Source organism: Phocoena sinus, chromosome 7 (genome assembly GCF_008692025.1).
Source record: "Phocoena sinus isolate mPhoSin1 chromosome 7, mPhoSin1.pri, whole genome shotgun sequence".
Classification (NCBI taxonomy): Eukaryota; Metazoa; Chordata; class Mammalia; order Artiodactyla; family Phocoenidae; genus Phocoena; species Phocoena sinus.
Window position 1 is genome coordinate 87423750 of NC_045769.1, and position 23194 is coordinate 87446943.

The window sequence follows — 23194 nt, forward strand, 5'->3', positions numbered from 1 at the left end:
ACTGATAACAGCTAACATTCATTAAACACTTACTATTGGCCAAGCAAAATGTTAATTGCTTTAGATGTATTGATTATCTTATTTAATTTTCACTGCAACCTTAATGTAGGTGATATTATTTTCATTTTACAGATATGAAAACTGGGGCTTAAATTGTCAAAATAGTTGTCCCAGATTAGTAGGTGTGGGAGGGGGAGGGGCAAGCCAAGCTCTGCAGCCAGAAAATCTGGCTCATTGGCCCCATATAAAGACATATGCTATGATCTAAATGTTTGCTTTATGCTCTCCCCCATCCCCCAACCCCTCCCCACCCCCTCGCCAAAGCATATGTTGAAATCCTAATGCCCCAAGTAATGGTGTAAGGAGGGAGGGCCTTTGGTTATAAAAGTGGAGCACTCATGAATGGAATTAGCGTCCACATGAGAGAGACCCCAGAGAGCTCCCTATCCCCTTCCACAGGTGAGGACTCAGCTGGAACCGGGAAACAAGCCTTCACCAGAACCTGCCCATGATGGCACCCTGATCTTGGACATCCAGCCTCCGGAACGGTGAGAAATAAATTTCTATTATTTATAAGTTACCCCGTCTATAGTATTATGTTATAGCCTTCCAAACAGACTAAGACAACACATGACAACATGGAAGAATGGTAACCTTACAGTCATAAGTCTCGGAGTTTTGGAGAATCGTTCAAGGATAACCACAACTGTACATTTAGGACTCAGTTGAGAACCGAAATATCGTGAGTGTATCTCTAGAGATCCAGTTATCTTTTGTTTCTTTTTTTTTTTGCTGTACGCAGGCCTCTCACTGCTGTGGCCTCTCCCGTTGCGGAGCACAGGCTCCGGACGCGCAGGCTCGGTGGCCATGGCTCACGGGTCCAGCCGCTCCGTGGCATGTGGGATCTTCCCGGACCGGGGCACGAACCCGTGTCCCCTGCATCGGCAGGCAGACTCTCAACCACTGCGCCACCAGGGAAGCCCCTATCTTTTGTTTCTTTAATAGCCAGTGTTTTTACTGTGGAGTGTTGCCATCCTTGTGACATTCTCTGGCCCTGATTGTACTTCTCTTGCTGCTTCTCACACACACAGTCTCACCCCAGCCTCATTTCTCCCTTAGACTTCTGACTAATCACAGCTTCCTTTGCTCTGTGGTCTCAGCTCACTGCCTTCTTCCTGAATGGATGCCTGAATGGAGGCCTCTGAACCTCTCTCCTCACTGGCCTTCCCTGATGCCTCACATTCACACGCGTCTGGGACTGGCTTGCAGATCAGCTGGCATGTGGTCTTGCCCGTGGTGAGGAGCTCTGTCTCCAAGCCACCTCAGGGACCCTGGCCCTGACAGGAGAACAGGAGCCTTAAGGTACAGGGCTGATCTCATTTAATTGCCGTGGCCTGGTGTGATGGTTAATTGTATATGTCAGCTTGGTTAGGCTGGGGAACCAAGAGTTGGTCAAACATCAGGTTAGATGTTCCTGTGAAGATATTTTTTAGATGTGATGAATATTTAAATTAGTAGACTTTGAGTAAAGCAGATTACTCTCCATAATGTGATTGGTCCTCATCCAATCAGCTGAAATCCTTAAGAGAAAGTACTGAGGTCCTCCTAGAAAGAAGGAATTTTACCTCCAGACTGCCTTCCGACTCAAGATTCAGCGTTAATTCTTCCTGGGTCTCCAGCCTGCCACCTGCCCTGCAGATTTCAGACTTACCAGCCCCAACAATTAGCTGCTTTCCAAGTAACCATCAACAAGTGACTTGATTTCCTTAAAGCTCAGGGTCTGACTTGGCAGGATACTGTGATAATTAGATGTGATGAATTATATTGTGATAATTAAATATTGTGAAATTCATTGATAATTAAGTGATCATTTTATGTACATAAATTGCCTGACATCTAGTAGATGCTGAATAAAAATAAGTTTCTCATCCCTTTCTCTAGCTAAAATTATACTAAGCCATTCTACTTGTTTTTTATTTCACTGGAAATGCTAGCTGTAGTTATAAGGGAGTTTTTCTTATGATTGACTGATATTTCATGTGCCAACTCTAAGCCATCTCATGTTTATTTATTAAGGTATTCTTAGTGTTGCCACTCATTTCTCAGATCGACTAGTTAGTTTCAATTCTTATTGTCTCTCATTATATTGAACGCAATGCATTTTCTTACCAGAGGTCACTATCTTTATGAGCCTTCAATCCTGCTCTGTTAGGGTTCTCCAGAGAAACTGAACCAAGAGAATGTGTATATATACATAAAGAGAGAGATTTACTTTAATTGTGTTTATGATTTCTATTTACTGGGTTTCATTTTGTCATTTTTTTCCTATTCTTATTTAGATTAATTGCTTTTTCTTTTTTGTTGTTATTCAATGGGAGTTATATATTCTACTTCTTCAGTGGTGCTCACAAGTTTTTAACAAGCACACTTGACCTATCTGTTTTAATTTCCAAACACTACACTCTTCTACCATCAATATATTATTTTACTTCCCCTTTGTTTTTATCCCCTAAACTAAGTCATTGTATTTTACCTCAATATTTACTTAGACTTACACACGTATTTACCAGTTTCTTTGAGCACCACCTTCTGTACCTCTCCTTTATTCTAAGTCAATGTTCTTTTTACAGACGTACATCCTTTGGTGGTTCTTTCAGTAAGAAATCTGAGGATAGTAAACTCTATCAGTTTTTATTTTTTAAAAAATCCTTACTTTTTTGATCACATCCTTAATCTTTAATTATAATTGATGTGGGTATAAAATTCTAACTCAACAGTTGTTTTTTCCCATAGTACTTTGAAGATATTATTCCATTTCCTGCTGACTCTATTTTTGTTGATGAAATCTCTGCTTTAGCCTAATTGCTGTTCTTTAGGTAATCTGAGTTTTCTTTCTAGTTGCCTTTAATATGCATGTCTTTTAAACTTTATTATTATTTATTTTAACTATGACGTGTCCAGGTATGGATTTATTTTCATTTATTTCATTCCTCTGTGACTCCTTTTAGATATGTTTGACCATCTCATTCTTTCCTTCATGTCTTTTAGCATTAAAAAAAATTGCATTTTCTCTGTACTAATTGGAGATAATTTTCTTAGCTATGTTTTCTAGTTCAGACATGAGCTCTTTAGCTACTGATTAGCTCATCCATTGAGGATATTCATTTTAATGAACAAATTTCTCATTTCTGCATGCTTAATTTGTTTATTTTTCAAATTTGCCTTTCCTTTTTTCATTATGTTCTGTTCTTTTTATAGTTGTTCCTTTTTAAAATCTTTTTTATCATTTTAAGTATCTTTATTTTGTATTGTCTTTCAGATTATTAGATTAAGGTATTAAGCATACTAATCTTTATGTTTGTTGTGTCTTCTGACTCTCTCTTACGGAAAATTGTTTTCTTGTGTGGCTCGTCACTCCTGTACTGTGAGCTTTTCTTCAGCTGTAGGATTCTTGGGCACCCCAGGCAGTGTCAGCAGTCCCTAAACACAGGTTTGGGGTTTCCTTTTGTCAGGTTCATTTCCCTTTTTTGTACATTAGATTCTTGAGATTTTCAGATAACACAAATGCACACTCTACTCTTGCATAAGGCACATTTTTGGGAGTTTAATATTTGCTGACTTCTTTTCCTTCCTCTGTAACAAGCAGAAACAAATGTCCTTGTTGCTTACCTAAACCAGTATCTCCCACAGTTGCTGTGAGGTCAGTCATGAGTGATGAGGTCCTGCAGCTCCCATCTCCTCCCGACCCCTGAGCCCCAAGGCTGCCACAGGGATGTTTGTGCTTGTGTTCACCTTCGTGGACCAGCCCTGTGTGTTCTGCTCTGCCACACCCAGGTCCGGGAGGGGAAGGACGGGCAGAGGATGAGACCCCCAACACCAGACCTGCCTGCAGGAGAGGACGTGTGTGGGTACAGCTTCCTCCGTGTGCCCCACCGTACCTGTGTCTCCGGCTTCCTCAGCTGCCCGATGGCCTTCAGCCTCTGTCCCCGTTCTGTCCCTCCCAGCAACTAGTGTCATGTCCTGCATGCCCTGGGCTGCTTCTCATTCTGTCACCTCAGCTCTGTATCCTTCCGGTCTCAGGGAATGGGGCCCGAACCTGGTCTCTGAGCCCCTGGACCAGCTGTCTCCCGTGGTGCCGGCCCACACATGACCACGCCTCGGCAAGCGCCCCCTGCCCCAGCAGCCTCAGGTGTGGTTCACGGGAAGGCCTGAGAAGGGCCCAGGTCTGTGCTCAGGACTCAGAAGCCTGCCAGTCAGCGGTCCCCAGCCTGGGACGTGGCAGGAGGCTGGGCAAGTGAGCTCTGTGGATGGACTCTCAGGTTGCCCACCTGCAGAAGGATAGAGATTGGAGGTCCCCCTGTTTTACAGGTGCCCGCAGACCTGGATGTTATGAAGTTGTACGTAGCGTGAACACTTTGTAATGTTGATTGATTGAATGTAAGACAATTCATCTAAAAGAAAAAAAGTTTCCATGTTGCGAGAAACAAGAATCCCATTATTACTATTATTAATTTTATTAAAACAGTATTAATCAAAAGAGTGCTACTGGGGCTTCCCTGGTGGCGCAGTGGTTGAGAGTCCGCCTGCTGATGCAGGGGACACGGGTTCGTGCCCCGGTCCGGGAAGATCCCACATGCCGCAGAGCGGCTGGGCCCGTGAGCCATGGCTGCTAAGCCTGTGCGTCTGGAGCCTGTGCTCCGCAACGGGAGAGGCCACAACAGTGAGAGGCCCGTGTACCAAAAAAAAAAAGAGTGCTACCATTCTTGCCATGCCTATGCCATTTTAAGAACAAACATCCTCAACTAATTTGAGTTGCAACTTTTCCATAGTGTTTTTGGGTGACTGGTTTCTGTATTTTAGATTATGCCTATAGCATAGAGACAGAAAGAAATAAGTTGTACAGGTTTACATTAGACAGACACTATTTTGACCTCCTTTAGGCAAAATAGTATCAGAATTTTATCACTAGAGTTCTTGAATGTTAATTTTTTTCTCCACTCCTTTGAGATCCCCATTTTAATTTTTAACAACTTCCTCCCTTCTCCACTTCTATTGTAATGCAAAAAGGAGGAAGAGGTGAGAGGAAGATGGTAGAGAATCTCTGAGAAATAACAAAAGGAAAAAATAGTAAATAATAAATTGGCAGAAGGGAAGGAAATAAAAACAAAATTAAAGGGAGTAAATTTTCAAGAGTGGAGAAAATAATATGATGGTATCCCAAGGAACATGAATAAAGAAGCTATGGGTCAAAGAAAAGAGAAAAGGAGTGAGGGGTGGGATGCTGGGATGGAGAAAGCATGAAGCATTGTGAGTGATGACGAGAGAAACAGAACAAGTATCATTTGTGCCTATTGTGTGCTGGAAGAACAGTAGGCACATTTCATCCACAGCTCATATGTAGAGTCAACAAATGTATGAACCATGAACGATTATCTCATTTGATAAATCAAAGAAGTCAGAGAAATTAAATAGCTCATCCAAGATCTGAGGAGTTAGTAAAAACCTGAGTCAGAATTCATGCACAAATCTGTGTATTTTCACCAAAAACTGGGGCAGGATTGTAAAGGTCACTCTCCACCCACTGTGTGGAACAGAGGACAGATGCCCCTGCTTCTTTCTTCTTTTCTTTGCCAGCTAATTACATGTCTGATTAGTGTAGGACAAAGGAAAATGTGCAGAAGAGAAGCCTGACAAGGTTGAGAAGGAAATGGCCCGGGAGAAAGGAAGATGATTCATTGATAAGCTCTTTGTCCTCTAGAAATGCAATAGGCCTCCTAGGAGGAGAGACTCAGTGTCTTGGGGGGCAGCTCCGGCCTTGAGGGAATTGTCACCCAGAGGTGACTGGGCAGAGAAGTGCTGGAGCATTTTCAGACTTCCCCACCTCAGCAAGCCACAAAAAAAGTGCTATAAAATGTCTTTGATTCTTCCTCCTTTTCATTCATACTATTATATACCGGCCTGTCCAACATTGCCCTTTAAAACCAGGCCACCTTTGGAGCAGTGAATTAACCATGTGGTGTTTCTTGAGCATCTAATCCATGGAATAGGATCCCATGTCGTACTTGTTTAAGACTCAATACAACTTAAATAGGTTTTGCTGCGTTATTCACCCCAAGTAAAATCCCCAAGAAACCAAAACAGAATTATACAGCAATTTAAAAGAATACTATTTTCCCACTAATGACGCCTAGTATCATGTCTCCCTATTGCTGGTAATGGAATGAAAGTCAGGTCAGATACACGGTGAGGTCAACTCACCTTGTCATTAAAGTTCAAAAAATCAAAAGCCCTTTCTTAAAAAAAATTTTTTTTAATTCTTGCTAATTTTTATCACCATTTCCATTGTGTGATTCTTTTTCAGAGTTGAAAATAAAGGTCATTTTTAATCCGCAACTTCTAGTTTAGTGTTATCTCAAATCAAGTCTTGATATACACATCATTTAAAATTGTCTTTTCTAGTTAGAGGCAAGTGTGGCGTTTTCAATGAAGAATGAGGGTTTCATTCGGCTCTCTCTTAGGTGCATGTAGAGCCTTCTAAACATTTCAGAGCGTGGGTGGACCTCCCTCTATAAATCGTAAATTGCCCACGCTTTTGAGCTCCCTTTCTCTTTTAAAGCTACCTAGGTTAAAAATTAAGCCCCTACAGTGAAGGGCACCTGTATTTGCTTGCCCTATTAAGCAGCTATACTGAAATGCTTTACAGCTGTCTAAATTAGCATAATTAAATCCACATCAATTAAAAACCTCAATCACCTCTCTCCCCTTCACATGTAGATGGTGACATTTGTCTAAGGTGGGAATTAACAAAAGAACTTTTTAACAGTTGAAGATCTGGCTCAAAAAGAGGGTAATAGGATTGGTCTATTGTTCCGGATTCACCTAAGACGGGGAGCAGTGGTCAATGAGAGCTATTTGGCCAAAGTTGTCTGCAGTTTGCATTTCAATGCCGTTGGCAGCAGGGCCAGCCATTCGAGATGCGCATTTTACAGCAGCCCTCTCCTGCTACCGCTCTTTATCCTCCAGTAATGAGGGTATACAAAGAGCCATTCTGACTTTGGGGGTGGTGGTTGTTTTTAAACTGGGGAAGTCTGGTGGACCTCAGGATAGTGACAAGCCTAAACCGTGTGGTGCTGGCAGAGAAAATTCCTGGAGATGAAAACTGACATGGGGTCCAGGGGTTAATTTCTGGAACAGACAAATTTGCATACAAATGAAAAATGATGGGATTTCCGTTCTCCTAAATTTTCAATGTCATCAGCATCAAACAGCAGCCCTGCTCCCTTGCTGTTTGAAGAATATTCACTACTATAGAAAAAGGGGCACCTTGTTTGGTGTTCAACTGAATGCAGGTCTATGACTCAATTTGTGAAGCCTCATCTGGAGGGTGAGTTTTCTGTGCATCTTCTTAATGCTTCTAAGTATGGCTTGAATGATATTTATTTATATAATCCTAAACTTTTCTGAGTAAACATTGAATGGGCTGTGGTTGACTACTTTGAGCATTTACCTTTTCACCCTCATGAGCTGTTTACCCATATTTAGCTGACCTTTCTTTTTTATAATATCACAGAGGATGACATTTTGGTCTATGTTAAGTTACTGGATTCGAGAGATGGGACATGACAATACTAATTTCTCCAAAACACATGATATTTCTCCATTTTTTATGCTTTTAGTTATTTGTTTTTTTCACATTTAAAGACAGCTGTTTTTAGAGTAGTTTTAGGTTCTCAGCAGAATTGAAAGGAAGGTCAGAGAGTTCTCATAACCCCCTGTTGCCATCCCTGTTCAGACTGTCTCGTGATCAACATGCCCCACCAGAGTGGTACATGTGTTACAACTGATGAACCTACGCCGACACGTCGTAATCACCCAAAGTCCATAGTTTCCTCTGGGGTTCACGCTTGGTGTTCCGCATTCTATGGGTTTGGACAAACGTATAGCGACATATATCCATTCTTATAGTATCATGTATCATTATAATATCAGACGTGTAGGGTATCATATAGTTCCATTGCCCTAAACATCCTCTGTCCTCTGTTTATTCATCCCTCTCTCCCCCTCAATCCCTGGCAAGCGCTGGTTTTCACTGTCTATGTACTTTTGCCTTTTCCACACAGCCTTTGGATGGACTCGTACAGTATGTAGCCTTTCCTTTTGGCTTCTTTCCCTTAGTAATATGCACTGAAGTTTCCTTCAGGTCTTTTCATGGCTTGATAACTTGTTTTTAGTGCTGAATAATATTCCATTGTCTGGGTGTACCATAGTTTATTTATTCATTCACCTACTGAAGGACATCGTGGTTGCTTCCATTAAATGCTGTTTTGATGACAATTCATATCTGCTCTTTTGTTATAAATTTACTTATTTTATTTTTGGCTGCGTGGGGTCTTCATTGCTGTGCGCGGGCTTTTCTCTGGTTGCGGTGAACGGGGCCTACTCTTGGTTGCGGTGCGTGGGCATCTCATTGTGGTGGCTTCTCTTGTTGTGGAGCATGGGCTCTAGCTGTGCGGGCTTCAGTAGTTGTGGCACACGGGCTTAGTTGCTCCACGGCATGTGGGATCCTCCCAGATCAGGGATCAAACCCGTGTCCCCTGCATTGGCAGGCAGATTCTTAACCACTGCATCACCAGGGAAGCCCCCTGCTCATTTTTATAGTGTTACAGAAATATAAGTATGCAGAAAGAAGAAAATAAAAATTATTCAAAGTCTCAGTTCTTAGACAGCACTGCCAGTTAATATTTTAGTGTATATTCTTCCTCAACCCCCTTCTTCAAAGTTTCCATACTTTGAAACTGTCAGCCTATTGAAGGCAGGGATGCTTCCTGTTGCCATAGCAAAGCCGACCCTTTTTTATTAGCTAAGCCCGCCCTCAAGTTAATACTGCTAGAGGCACGTTCTTATGAGACAGTCTCTCTCCTTTCCCTGCTGTATCACTAGCGATCAAGAAGACCCTAAATAACTTCTTGAAACGCCTAAGTCTTCTTTCTTCCCAAATATGGATCTCTCTAGATACTGTGTCTAGATGCTGCCGTAAATTAGTGACTATTAAAGTACATCAAAACTCTTATTTAACTTTTAGGACAATACTGAAATATTTACATTTTTGTAATGAAACAGAAAGTACTTTGCTCAGTTCCTCAGCTCTTCAGAACTGTGGGATGCCTCAAGGGACACGCCTGACAATACTCACCTTTCGGATTTGCCTGCAGCTTCTGTGGGGAACAGTTCGTGATACTTTCTACTGGGTCATGGAATGTTCTTCAACACTTTACTTCTCTCTCATGGATGAGATGCCTCCTTGGCAGTTTATCATTTTTTCTCTCTCTCTCTCTGAACTATTAATAAGAAAGAAAGGAATGATGCATAAACTTTAGAAATCTCATAAAAGGAAAAGGTCCAACTTTCAGGATATGAAATGATTGAGAAATCCCTTAAAGAAATAGCACTACAGCAGCTAAATTGCTACGATATATAACCCAGAAAGGCAATATAATAATGCGCATGGGAATAAAATATATCTGTTTTAACCTGGAACTTCACATTTGTATACAGTCTGGTCATATGCAGCTCTGGTACAATAAGTACCTTTAACATATATGTGAGTTTATCAGAAATATTTTTAAGGTTTTTGTCGATTAAGGTATCTTTATTGTAATTATGACTTGCTGAAGGGGAATTTTGAGGCAATAAACAACATATCTCAAAGCCCAGATGTCCTGTTTAGACAAGGAGTTTTATATTGATTCTAGTCTGCCTTCACCTAACCTCGTGTAGCAAATATTCCAAAGACATAATTAGAAAATTTGGTACAATATTTAGCCCTGGTCGCTGTGTGATGGAATTGTTTGACTGCTGAGTAACTGAAGCTTGTTTGCATCCCAGTGTGTAGTGAAAGGCAAACTTCAAAGAAAATATTATATCTCCCAACTCCAGCTCCTGAGAATCTTGGAAGTATAATACAGCAAGGCTTAAAACTCCCTGCTGTGGGAAGGGCAATTTGACACTGAAACTAGTGTTAAATCACTATTGAAACACTGGTTTGCAAAAGAGTTCTTATTAGATAAATATAGTTAAAGCCTTAAAAGGCAGGAGGAAAATACACCCAAGTCATAGGGAAAAAACTGGGGGAGAAAAGTCTTTCAAGTTGGACAGTATGTGTTGACAAAATTTGGAGACTTTAAAACATGTATCTACACATTTATTTTATAAATTGTACATAAGACTGGCTCCTTTTCCAGTGCAAAATCAAATATTTAGATTTGCAAAAACCTATGGAAGCCAGATTTTAGACAAAAAGGGATTTTTTTGTCAGACTGTCAGTCTCTGAATTTCATCACAATCTGTTCAGCTGTTTTTGTTGCAGGCAGGCGTAAAACGTACTGGGTAAATGTGTGTTTGTATTTATTATTAAAATGGGGATGCTAAATCCTGCTTTCTAACAGTCTTCACATTCTTTAAGTCTGTGATGGTCACAGGGAAGCAGATCCATGAAGTGCAAGTATGAGAGTCATACATGGAGGAGGAGGGAGAGAGGGGTGTGACAAACACCGACAACCAACACCTCTTTGCAATAGAGGGTTTCGAACCTTTAAAAAAATGACCTTGGCATGTTGCCTCAATAACTTTTTCTGAACCTATATGTACTTATTCTTGTCTGGAAGAGGGATGAGGAAATGATTTGCTGGTGACAGATCTAAATGTTTCATTTAATTGTCCTGATTTCTTTTCCCATTATCTGCACTAATCTAAAAATGAGAACTTGGGTTGAAAGTTTCAACATCATTTAATATCCATGTATAATTGTATACAAAGATTGACTAAGGGAATATTAAAGCTAGAATCTGAACCTCTAGTAGGTGGGACAATATAGTAAAGAACAAGCAAGCGACAAACAAATAAATACCAAATCTTAGGTAAGTGCATGCTTGCAGAGCTAACTCTTCTAGCTAGGGCTTTTTGATACAGTTACATCCAGAAGAAATGAGATTTGAGATGATATTTCCCTATATAAGTAAATCTCTTTACAAAAGGAGAAAAATACATTTGTTCCTAATCAAATTGACAAGGATAGAGCAAGCATTTGAGGTCTGTGTTCATATTTTCAAGAAGTACAATGGAAATTTTACCTTTAACGGAGTATATTAGTCAGCTAGGGCTGCTACAACAAAATACCACAGACTGAGTGGTTTGAACAACAGACATTTATTTCCTCACAGTTCTTTCTGGAGGCTGGAAGGCCAATATCAAGGTGCCGGCAGCGCTAGTTTCTGGCGAGACCTTTCTTCCTGTTTTATAGGCAGTGGTGTCTTGCTGTGTCTCAACATAGAATTTCTTCTGCGTTTGAACAGAGCATCTCTGAATCTCTTCCTCTTCTTATAAGGGCACCGGTCCTATAGGATTAGGGCGCCACACTTAGGACCTCACTTAACCTTAATCACCTCCTTAAAGACCTATCTACAAATACAATCACACTGGGCTGTTAGAGCTTCCCCATCAGAATCTGGGGGATGCGATTCACTCCGTAACTAAAATAACACACAGCCTCCCTGGAACTCCAATTTCTTTGTTTCTTACTGGCTTTACATCAACTCATTATAAGACTTCATATTCTGCTCAGAACTTTTGATTTGCAGTTTTATGTTTCTGATTAATAAGGCATTGGAAAAATAAATACTATTGTTCCATAAATGTAGTTTGGTATACAAATTATTTCGGAATGTAAGGTCTTTGGAGAAAAATCATTAAAGAAATTCTCGGTGATTAAAAGAGGCTGAGAGTCTCTGGAGAGAACATTACCTGCTTGAAGAGGTGAATTCAACTAGGGAGTCTCAAGATCACTTCCAGGTCTCAGAGCTATGAGTTTGTGAATTCATTCAGTTGCATCCCGAATTATGTGGTATTGAGAACCCATTGAAATATGGCAAAGTAGTCTTCCCTCCGAAATTTTAAGGAGTATTGCTGATAAATTTACAAAGAAAAATAAAATTCCCAGGTTTGGTTTGCGCACCTGTGGCAGAGACTGGCTGGTTAGATGCTTGTTAATCCCATTTCTTTTTTCTATGCACACAGGGACATTCCATTTCCCAGCTTCCTTTAGATTGGACCATGTGATTAGGTCCTGGCCAATTAGAAATTGATGGAAATGATGCACAGCACTTCTAGGACTGGACAGAACTGTCTGTGTGATCTTTCATGATTTCTCTTCTCTTTTGGTGGTAACAATGGAGACCAGTGTGGAAGTCATACAATACAAAGAGCCTGGATCCCACAGGCATCACTTGAAAGAGGCACCCAGAAAGCCTTTCTGACTTTTTTGGGAGCAATGAATAAATTTTTACTCATTCGTTCATATTCAACAGCCCCCATAGGGCTGTTGCTGGTTTGCACTGTGTTTCTGAGTATCACGTGTCTACAGTTATCTGTCTACCACAGATAAGGTCCAGTTTTGTTAAAAATATTAAAACCTCCATCTAAGACCATACTCCTGTTGCAGTAGCTACTAGATCATCGACAGTTGTAGGTTGCCATTTTGGAGCTGTGATCACTTAGGTCAGACTTGCCAGGCTTACGCCAATTTGCGTGACTCGTCTCCAATTCCCAGGGAAGATGACACTGTGCAGGATCTGGTATCCAGAGTCTAGAGTCACAGACATACTAACAGAGTCTGTGCATTCTATCAGAACACCAAAGATGATGCTAAGTACTAGGAAGTGAGCATTAGCACATATTGTTTGTGGGAGTGTACGTTGTGCTAAATGTTCGGTAGTACAATCTAGTAATATGTATCAAAATGTGAAACATATCTACACTTTAGCACAATAGTTGTACTTTTGGGACTTCATCCTAAAAATACGAGTGATCATTTACATATAATGACATCAACTGTAGCCTTCTTTTTTTTTCCTTTTTTTTTAAATTGGGGTATAGTTGCTATAAAATGTTGCGTTAGTTTCTGGTGTACAATGAAGTGAATCGGCTATATGTATACATATATGCCCTCCCTCTTGGACCTCCCTCCCACCCCCACCCCCCATCCCACCCATCTAGGTCATTAGAGAACACCGAGCTGAGCTCCCTGTGCTATACAGTGGGTTCCCTCTAGCTATCTATTTCACACATGATGGTGTATATATGTCAATCCTAATCTCCCAGTTCATCCCCTCCTTCCCCCACCACGTCCACATGTCTGTTCTCTACGTCTGCATCTCTATTACTGCCCTGCAAATAGGTTCATCTGTACCGTTTTTTCTAGATTCCACATATATGCATTAATATGTGGTATGTGTTTTTGAGCCTTATTTTATAGCAATACCCATCATTAAAGGATTGGTTAAATGAGTCATGATATATTCATGTAATGGAACACTACACAGACTTTGAATAAGATAAGGTAGACCCACCTGAAAAAGCTGTCATAAAAAGCTGTCCATGATAGAATGTAAAGTGAACAATGCAGGTTGTAGAACAATATACATAATTTTAGTTTATCTAATATGCAGGATATAGAGCAGTACATATAATATTCCATCCAGTGTTTTTACAAAGGCTTCTACGACATAATAATATACTAGAAGTACATATCCCACATGTTAAAAGAAGTTACATCTGTGGGATAGGATGGAAGCAAGGGGAAAGGCATGATGGAGGTAGCACTACACTGTATACTTTGTATTTTCAATTTTTTAAATTAGTGTAGTTTTATCATTTCTTCCTCTGTAAAATAGTGAAGTAAAAATAGGTGGAACCCTATGAAACTGTCATTTTTGTAAGTCAAAAATGGTACAATATCGACACTTTAGATGGCTCACCTCTAGAACCTACCATTTGGTTGTTGGGAGAATTAAATGAGCTAATTCATGTAGAACATTAGGGTGATGGCTCGAATATTGTAAAAGTGAAATAAGTGTTAGCTCTTACTGCTCTTTTTATTATCAATGCTTTACATTTCCAATATTCTTTCACATTCACTTTCTAATTTAGTCCTGGGATCCCCTCTTGGGATAGGAAGGGCATGCAACATCACCCACAGGTTCAAAAGAGCTCTCTCCAGCATTTTGCTCTGTTTACACATCACGCCATTTGCTTCTCAAAACAAGCCCAGATGGAATGTATTTCAGTCTACTTCACTTATTTAAATTAACTGATGAAATAAAAAATAATTTGTACATGTTTGACATTTTCTCCCAATACATAAAGTTATGTGTTATCCTCACATGGATATTTTAATCAATGAGATGCACAAAAGAAAAATTTGGAGCCCTTGAATTATAGGATACAACTCAATGATCATGTCCTTCTTGAGAAATCCTGTGATTCCTGGGGGCAGATTTTGTTGCTCTGTCCTCCAGGCTCCATAGCTCTTTGTTCATATCTATTAATATAAAGAGATATTTTGTAAATGATACATGTAGTATCAGTATATTCTTTATTATCTTTGATTTCTCCAAACCTGGCAGAGTCTCAGGCAAAAAGTGGCTGCCTAATAAATGGTTAAAAAATTAACGAGGAACTAAGTGAAGGAATGAATTAATGATGATTCTCTCTGTTTTATTCATTAGAAAAATCAAAGCCCTGAATAGAGAAGTGGATTGCCCAAATTCAAAGAACCATTATCTGGAGATGCAGGACTCAAGCCCAGGTTGCACACAGCCATGTCCAGAATGCCATCACACAAGGCATAAAGCTTCAGACCCAAATGAAGCAGTAGGTGTGCTCAGCCTTGAATGTGCCTATCAGATGAAAACCCACCCCAGATGGCATATCCAATTTAATCAACATCACCTGTGAGCCAAACTGAACAGTAAATGTTAAGACAGGATCACTAATAATGGGGACCTGGAACCTAGCCAGAATTAAAACAATGATCTGCTTAACAATCCCTCTGGGCTGGATGCATGTGGAGAATGGGTAAATGCGGGATATCAAAACAGCTGTTCTATGGCAAACCGAAATGGGGCAATCATAGATAGCAAAGGGAGAAGAAACCCTTGAAAATTGTCTTAAATAAAGTAGCACTTTAAATCATGTGTGACCTGGCTGTGGCCTTTTAAGAAGCAACCACCCACCACAAAGTACCCGGGCGTGCATCTCCAGAGAATGAGATAGCTTCTGGTGAGCAGAGCCTATGGAATTATAAAAGGCAATGACAACTGGTAGCCCTCAGTCCCCGATATACATAGACAGGATTAGTCCAAGCATCACCTTGAAATCTGAAGGCCAGTGCCCCGAATGAAAATTCCATATGTCACCACGACCATTTTCTATGAACTCCTTGTAAGCATTGTATAAACTACACTGTTTTTCATATTCCTCTATTGCCTAATTATTTTAAGATGATAATTGCATGGTACCTTCTCAACACTCTCACAAACTGCCTTGGATCAGGAACCAAAGTTGATGTTAAAAATATTTAACAAGCAGACACAGGCATAAAGCAACCAGATGCCAGCTTGATGCCATCCTGGCTTGCACCGGCAACTGTCCTTCTTCTTTTGGGCTGATGACTCTATATTATGAAATGTAGTAGGACAGCACACACACGGAGTTCTCAGAAAGGACTTCCTGACTGATTGACTCTCCAAGTTCATTTTAATACTTGTCTGTCATCTGGGGAAATCCCATATCAGTGTGTAATTTATCATCCATACAACTGTATTAAAATAAGCATACCAATTACAGACCAAGCGGGCAACCATGTAAGAAATCAGTTGTTCAAAAAAAAGTCATGTATTCAGCAGTCATATAAAAAATATATACTCTGTATTACCGTGCTGATATTCAGGAACATAGAGATACAAACAACTGTGCTTACTTTCTGGGATCATAAAGGTTAGCAGATAATACAGATTTTACCACTGCTGCTGTCAACTATAATAGGACCAAATGTTTTAAGAATCAGTTCAGTATAATCATTACAACAGCTGCAAGATCACTATACGGTTGGTAAGTGTAGTTGAATTTCATGTATATAAACATTAGATTGTCTCATCCAAACTTCCCACTACGGGAATTCCTCTCACAGCTTCCCTGAGAGGAGGCTAGCAGATTTGTTGGACTACTAACAGTACCAGGGAGAGAAGCCATTGTCTTGTAAGGGAAGCTACATGTTTCTAAGAGAATGAATTTTCATATTTTATAAAAGCACTTTGCAAGATATATCGTAGTTGTAGATTTTCCCACATGCCCTTCTCTAAAATTTTTCACTAAGAATTTAGGTAAACTGGATCTTAAAATCCAAGAGATTTTTAACTTGTAACCAAAATGCCTTCTGATTTTTACCCTTAGATATAAATGAGCTATCAAGAGCAACTTTCACTAAATCTCAATACCCATATGATAACACCTGATGAAAGGAAGTTTATATAGCAGGGAAACATCAGGGAAACAAAGGAAATTTTCATCCATTTCCCCTTGTCATTATGTAGTTGGGTCATTTGATCCCAATTGGTAAGCTCTTCATCGACCGGTTCATTTAGCTTTTAACAAAAACTTTGAGCATTCCTTAACCATTTTGATGTGGGCAGACATTTGCTGGGTATTTGCTAAACTCTGCTACTCCAGTAGGACAGATATAGGACTACAGAGAAACTATCTCAAGGAGCTTATAGTCAAATCCAGAGAGGCAGACATGGAGGTAAACAAGAGCAACACAAAGTATCAACCCTTGTGGGGACGCATGAGCAGGAATCAATGAGTGTCACAAAGAAAAGGGTGTTCTCTCTTCCGTATACGCTGGCCTACCAGGATAACCAGGTTCCAAACAGAGGAGAAAATACTTAAACGTATTTTTTCCTCTGTATGGCAGCTATCTCTGGGACATGGCCAACTGATACTCCTTATATGTAGACCATTTAATTAGTACACTCTTCTATGTTTGTAGCTTTCTAATGGCTATTGTAGGATTCATACTGATGGTTTGAATATGTTCCTGAAGAACTATATTTACTGGATTTCAGACAATCAGTAAGGTCCCAATGGATAAGGTATTGAAAACCACCTAAAGTAGCATAATGTACCATCTTAGATACAGCTTTGGGATTATTTCTGATGTATCTATATCTTTATTTATATCTATTTATATCTATGTGTGAAGAGACCCTTCATAATGGGAAGAAAATAGGGCCGACAAGGTGAGAGTGATCACCAATGCTGTCTTCCATCAGCACGTTCCAGGTTATTTGTTTTGAGCCTGGTCTCTGAGATACCTTCCAGGTGACCAACATAATTTGATTGTCTCTCTGACATTGTTTAGTGTTGCTACCAGTTAAACTCCAACTGTAAAGCAGCTTTATAAGAGCACTGCAGTGTCATATTACAGGGAACAGATGTCAAAATAAAGGTTCACTAACTTGAAGCAACTTGTATACATAGAACATTCAGGTGTGTCTGTGACCACAAGAGGAGAAGGAGAAATTGTATTTTGTGCAGTTGACTGATACCAAGGACAGGCTCTTTCCTTGAGATGCCAACAGAGGAATTTTGTTAGCAGTATTTTGTGAACAAAACACTTAAGAGAATGTATGTATACAATAGTTTAAAAAAAAAGGGTTACTGACACAGATGCCAATTTGGTGGGGCATATGGAACATTTACACTTGCCTTTTTCTTTCTTGCTTGCTACAGCTGGTGCTGATTTAGTATGTGAAATTTTACTAGCAGGAGTGCTAATCAAGACCAAGATTCTGTAAGGATTTAGTCATTTATGTAGGGGAAACTACGGCTATCATTAAAAAGTAGAAGATCATCTTAGGAAAAACATTATCGTTATCAACCTCATTTTTAAACTAAACAGACACAACGGTACTGTAAGTATCACTTTAGCAGCCGAAAAAGTCAGAATGTTTTCCAGATAATGTTCTAAGAGGATTGCACCCACAGTTTAAAGTTGTGGTGGAGGCACGTTAAAGTTTGGTGCTGTCAGAGCCAAGCAGGAGAGTGAGCCATTTAGCAGTTCGTTGTTTAACTTTTCTGTGCAGTGGTTCAGCAAAACTACTCTTTGGAAACGTTCGATTTTTAAAGAATAAAATGTAATTGTCATGATACAGAAGATGAATGAATTTTTTTCTGGAATCCTTGGGGGAAGTTGGGGGATGGGGAGAAGTGAGAGGCTTTTGATTTTCCCCTTACATTTTTGAATACAAATTTTTGCAATCCGAAGCCAAATTTCACTGATCATGAAGGTGTTGGGAGAAAAAAATTAAATAAAAGTTAAAAAATCTTTCCCAAGTGGTGACAGAAGCATTGTCGGTACATTAAATATGTTGTCCAGGTGGCTTGGTAGAGTTGGAGACCTGCACGGCAGCTACAAGACATCTGTTGCCTGAGGAAACTTGCAATGTGGCAAAGTGGTGTTTGTAGCTCCCTGTGGAAGGGTGCCAGCTGCCCAGGGCTTCGCTTCTACAGATGAACCGAGAGCCTTGCTGGTGCTTCAGATGAAGTGGTGCATCATTCCTACTCTCCTCTTCTCGTGAATTTAAGGGACAAGGAGGTTTTGCAGTGAAAATCCAGGTAGATGCTGTTGGGCGAGGGGTAGATCAGCTTTCTAATATTCCCAAGGGCTTTGTCCATCAGTGTGACCACAAGCACAAGCCTGTAATTAAACCATTTTTATTCTATTTTCATGTGTAATTTCTACGACCCACTGCAAGTTATTTATTATTTTCATGATTCATACCTTAAATGCCATCAGAAGAGATACCTGAAAAGTAAAGTTTGCTAAAATGCAAGCAACAAAATATTTTATTTTAAGATAATTAATGGTTATGCATGTGTTAGATGGTTGGTTTGATGGTTTTAGAATATTTTGACATAAATATGGTGGCTTTAAAAGCAGAATACATATAACTTATAAATAACTATTAGTAACTAATTAAAATTCATTTATTGAGCATTACCACACAGCAACCATTATGTTAAAAGCAAAAGAGACAAAGACTGTATAACAATCTATAGCCCTTGCTCAGAATCTAGAATATTTAAAAATTAATTAGTAAATCTCTTAATTATTTTATTTACTCAGGCTTTAATGACATTTTTACCATAAACATGACCAACTGGGCTATCTGATTAAAACTGGAAAAGTTGAAGACCTATCCTTAAATGCACAAAGAGAAAAGGATGAGGAGATTTGGACTGAAGTTATCAAATTTAAAAACAACCAAAGCTCTTTTCCCTTCCATCAGAAATTCCTTCCATCTACAATAATGCTTAAGAAATATAGTTTCATGAAAGAAAAGGAAAGGGCATCTAGTTAATATGATATGTGGTCGCTTAAACACATGAGAGAGTAAGAAAATTCTTTTTAAAAAGGCAAAAAATTAGACAGGTTAAAAAAAGTGTATGTTTAGTAATTTGTATATATACACACACCATTTAAACTATAGTGATTCCTAAACACTAATAAGTTCCTTTTAAAATTCTGTTAGGCTGTGTTGAAGGAAATAACTTTTATTTCTGAAATTGTCCCTGATGAATACTTTTTGAGAATTTCCTCAGTGAGACAATCATTTAAGTAGAAAACATTTGTGATAGGTCATAGGAGGGAAAACCCATTCTCTCCGCTTCCAACTCTCTTAAATTTGCCCTTAATCATTTATCATTGCTGTCATACATATGAGTAATAAGGAAAAATAAAATGCCTTATTTGAAAAATAAACAGGTATTCACATTCTTTAAAATACATCAGGTTAGTTCACTGAAGCATAAATTAGGATGGTCTACAGACTGTTAATGGTGACAGCAAGCATATGGCAAATTTGAACTGTCTGCAGGTCAACTTTTACTTTTGCTTTCCAAATGTCTGTCAGTCATTGTTAGGATTTAAATACATGTTTTAATGGGTGGAATTCAACAAAATGAAATCGTTCAGCAAATTCTTGGAGCAAGTGAATTTTTTTTGTCTTTGTCTCTCATCTATAACCTTCCTTGTCTCTCATATACAACCTGCTTTGATAGCAGTCTTATGAAATTTGACCCAGAAAGAACAAGCCCTTTGAAGATTTTTGTTGCCTTTTCTTTGTTCAGTTAAGGAAAAGGTTTATAATCATATGCTGCATGTGTGTGTGTGTATGTGTGTGTGTGTGAACGTTTGTACTCATGGATTGGTTTCTCTAAGAACCAGTCGGGTGCTCAGATCAGATTGGTGTTTTTGCCAGCATTACGACTGTTCCTGATGCTGTGATTGTACATTTCATTATGGTAATAGCAAATTGTCTTTTATTTTCTCTCCTTCCTTTTTTTCCTTTTTTTTTTTAAATTTATTTTTTGGCTGCACCATGAGGCACGCAGGATCCTAGTTCCCCGACCAGGGATCGAACCCGCGCCCCCTGCAGTGGAGGTGCAGAGTCTTAACCGCTGGGCCACCAGGGAAGTCCCATCAGAATATCCATGCTCTCGAAAGCCAGCAATGTTTGCAGCATTGGAGATCAATGACACTACGATGATAACGTATTATTCTGACAGAAGGAGTGAGAAGAGGAGCCAGCAAGGATAGCTAGGATGAAAAATGAAGTGGAGTTCCTGGGACAGATGGGGGGCAACTTCTAGACAAAGATGTGAGAGAAGGAAAGTGAGGAACAGAAGAGAAGATTTGAAATATGAGAGTCTTGAAATCAGCAAATCACCAAACACCCAAAAAGATGAAGGGCCTGGACTCCACAACCTTCCCTGAATGCATGTACCACCAACAGCTGGAGCTTCCTTAGTCTGCAAACACTTCCTTCAGAACAACTCCAGTTCTGGCTCTGAAGAGGTGATGGAGTCAAATGTTGGAAGAGAGAAGAGCTGCTCATTTCTTCAGGGCCAGAAGGATTCCGACCACATTGAAAAGTCATTGTGAAAACAAGAGCCTGAAAAAATTATTCCACTTCAATTGAACACGACAAGAAAAAGTGGCCTTGACTCAATTTAAGAAGGGTATTTGGAGTCCTCCTTATCTTCACTCCAAGGGATCTATTCCTTCAGCCATTTGAAAAAGGGCTGTTATCTTCACTATTGATTTTCTTATTAACAATTCATCCATTTGTATTAAGCTTTCTGCATTTCCAAAGTGCTTTTGCATACGTATCTCATAAACTGAGGCATTAAGATTAGATATTTTAAATCTTCATATTATAGATTGAAAAGGGAAAAATCTTTAGAACATTATTAAAATCTCAAAGACATGAAAATAGCTAGAAAAAATTCAATCAAATTCCCTAGATATCATGTTCTTGGTTTCCCAAAGATTGAACTCTCATTCCATTTCTTTTGTGGATTGAGAATGTGTCTTAGTTGACAACAATGCCTGGCACATGGTTGCTACTCGATAAATGTATGTTAAACTAAACCTAATATTCCTGTTATAATAAAGTCAGATAGAAATAGATTTTAATTCTAAATCTGTCACTTAATTGCTCTTTCTTAGCTTATTTTCCTCATACTTAAAATCAGGAATAACAATTCTTATCTTGCACCATCAGTGGCGTGCTGGTAAATGTTTAACAACTTGATCATCCACCCCCTTTCCCCCACCCCCCATAAAAAGGGCCTGGTGCGTAGCTTTTGCCAGTTTCCATGGTGTAAGTACTCCCACCATGGACAGTTTCAAGCTCCCAACATGACATCACTGAATGCCGAGCTGGGAAGACATGTGAATAATCAATTCTTGTGGGCTAATAGAAGCCGGTTCTGGCACACCACTGCATGGCTTTAAATTTATGGTTTGATTTCATGGAATTGCTCTTCTGTGTTACTGTACTTTGTGACACTAAGGATATCTTAAGACGTGGTAGTTTAGTGGATGCTGTTGTTGCCATGCTGTTGGATCCCTTGCATACTCTGAGGCATCCAATGCCTAACTGCCATGGGTGTAGGCTGATAGCCATTCACAGCTGTGCCTTCTCGGCAGAAATGCCCTTGACCAGGAGGTGCCTCACCAGGAAGTCTACACACCCACCTCCAGCACTGCCCCTCCTGGGACAGACTATAGACAATGACTGTCTGACACAGGGGTAGAAAAGTGGTGTAGTTTTGCCTCAAACTGTGACCAACTCTGTGGTACAATTTGTGCTCCAGAACTTCGTATGGGAACAAACCGAAGCCGAGACCACATCCTTTCTTAGTTTCTTCCTCTGCCCTCCCCTTCCTCCCTCAGTCCCTTTCTTTTGAGAGCACTCACTCAAAAAATAACCTAAACCAGAAGCCCCTTCTTAAGCTCTGCTTCTAGGGAACCTAACCTAAGACTGCTGAAAGGAGATGTGGTCTTAGAAAGCAACTTGTAAGGATGGGATTCTGAAGTTGGAGTCCTTGTTGGCTAGATGGCAGGCAATGTGCACCCCGCCACTACTGGAAGGGGGAATATTGATCATTCCAGTTATACTGTGGCAGTGCCATTGCTAAGACTTTCATCTGTAATGAACTGGGATACAGTACAGGTAGAAGGGATGTAATAATTTGTGCAAAGTCTCAGGTATTTAAGAGATATGGGGAAAACAGTAACTGTAAGGACTGTGGAACTAGATGGCTACTGCTAAGGGCTACTGATCCAATGAAGAGAGAAAATGACAGGCTCAGATCTATTAATCAATAGTTTAAAGCAAAGTGTTAGCCAGAAGGCCTTCTTGTAAGCATTTGAGGCTCTCATCTTCTGTAGTAGAAGGTCACACACAGCTGATGATCAGACATTGTTTGGTTACTTTATATTTAATTGTAAAAGTGGCTGAATTGTGGAGAAGACTAAATTCTCAGAATAGACAAGTCTCCTGTGTCAAAGTTAGGCTCTGATAAGAAGCAAATGGGATCTGGGCAGGGATTTCTGGGTAAAAGTGTTTGAGAAGCTTGAATTTGCCAATTTCCCTGAAACCCCGGGTTCTGTAGAAGTGGCTTAATTCTTGCTGGAAGTTAGAGATTCTCCTCTTGCTTGAAAAACACGAAGAACCTTCAAATGAGATAGGTCTCTTACAAGACACTGTTTTTCCTCCTCTTCCCTCAACTCCCCTCTTGGCCCCAGACCTATAATTTTGCAAATCTCAGCACAGGCCGACTGGGAAAAGGATAGTGATATGCAGGACTTGGTTAGCATGTTCCAGAAAGAAACAGGGGAGTATGTCTGAACCCGCTTGTAGCAATGGAGATAACAGGATCCTTGAAGAGCCAGAATTTCCCATTATGACTAATTATTGTCAGACCCTGGTACAGTAATATCCCTTGAGGA

General features: G+C 39.8%; 1 protein-coding gene across 6 annotated transcripts in view; it reads left to right on the top strand.

Annotated features, from left to right (window-relative positions):
* The window catches only part of GTDC1 (glycosyltransferase like domain containing 1), a 505179-nt gene that overhangs the window by 428611 nt on the left and 53374 nt on the right, over positions 1–23194 (top strand). For 2 of the 6 annotated variants that reach the window (XM_032637180.1, XM_032637179.1), the window contains 2 exons: positions 460–548; positions 14562–14943. In XM_032637180.1, coding sequence (XP_032493071.1) covers positions 460–548; positions 14562–14790 — 318 coding nt within the window. In that variant the 3' untranslated portion in view covers positions 14791–14943. Of the gene's footprint in view, positions 1–459; positions 623–14561; positions 14944–18271; positions 18614–23194 lie in introns of those variants that run through there. The other 4 variants (XM_032637182.1, XR_004350686.1, XM_032637181.1 and 1 more) reach the window with 4 other exon arrangements.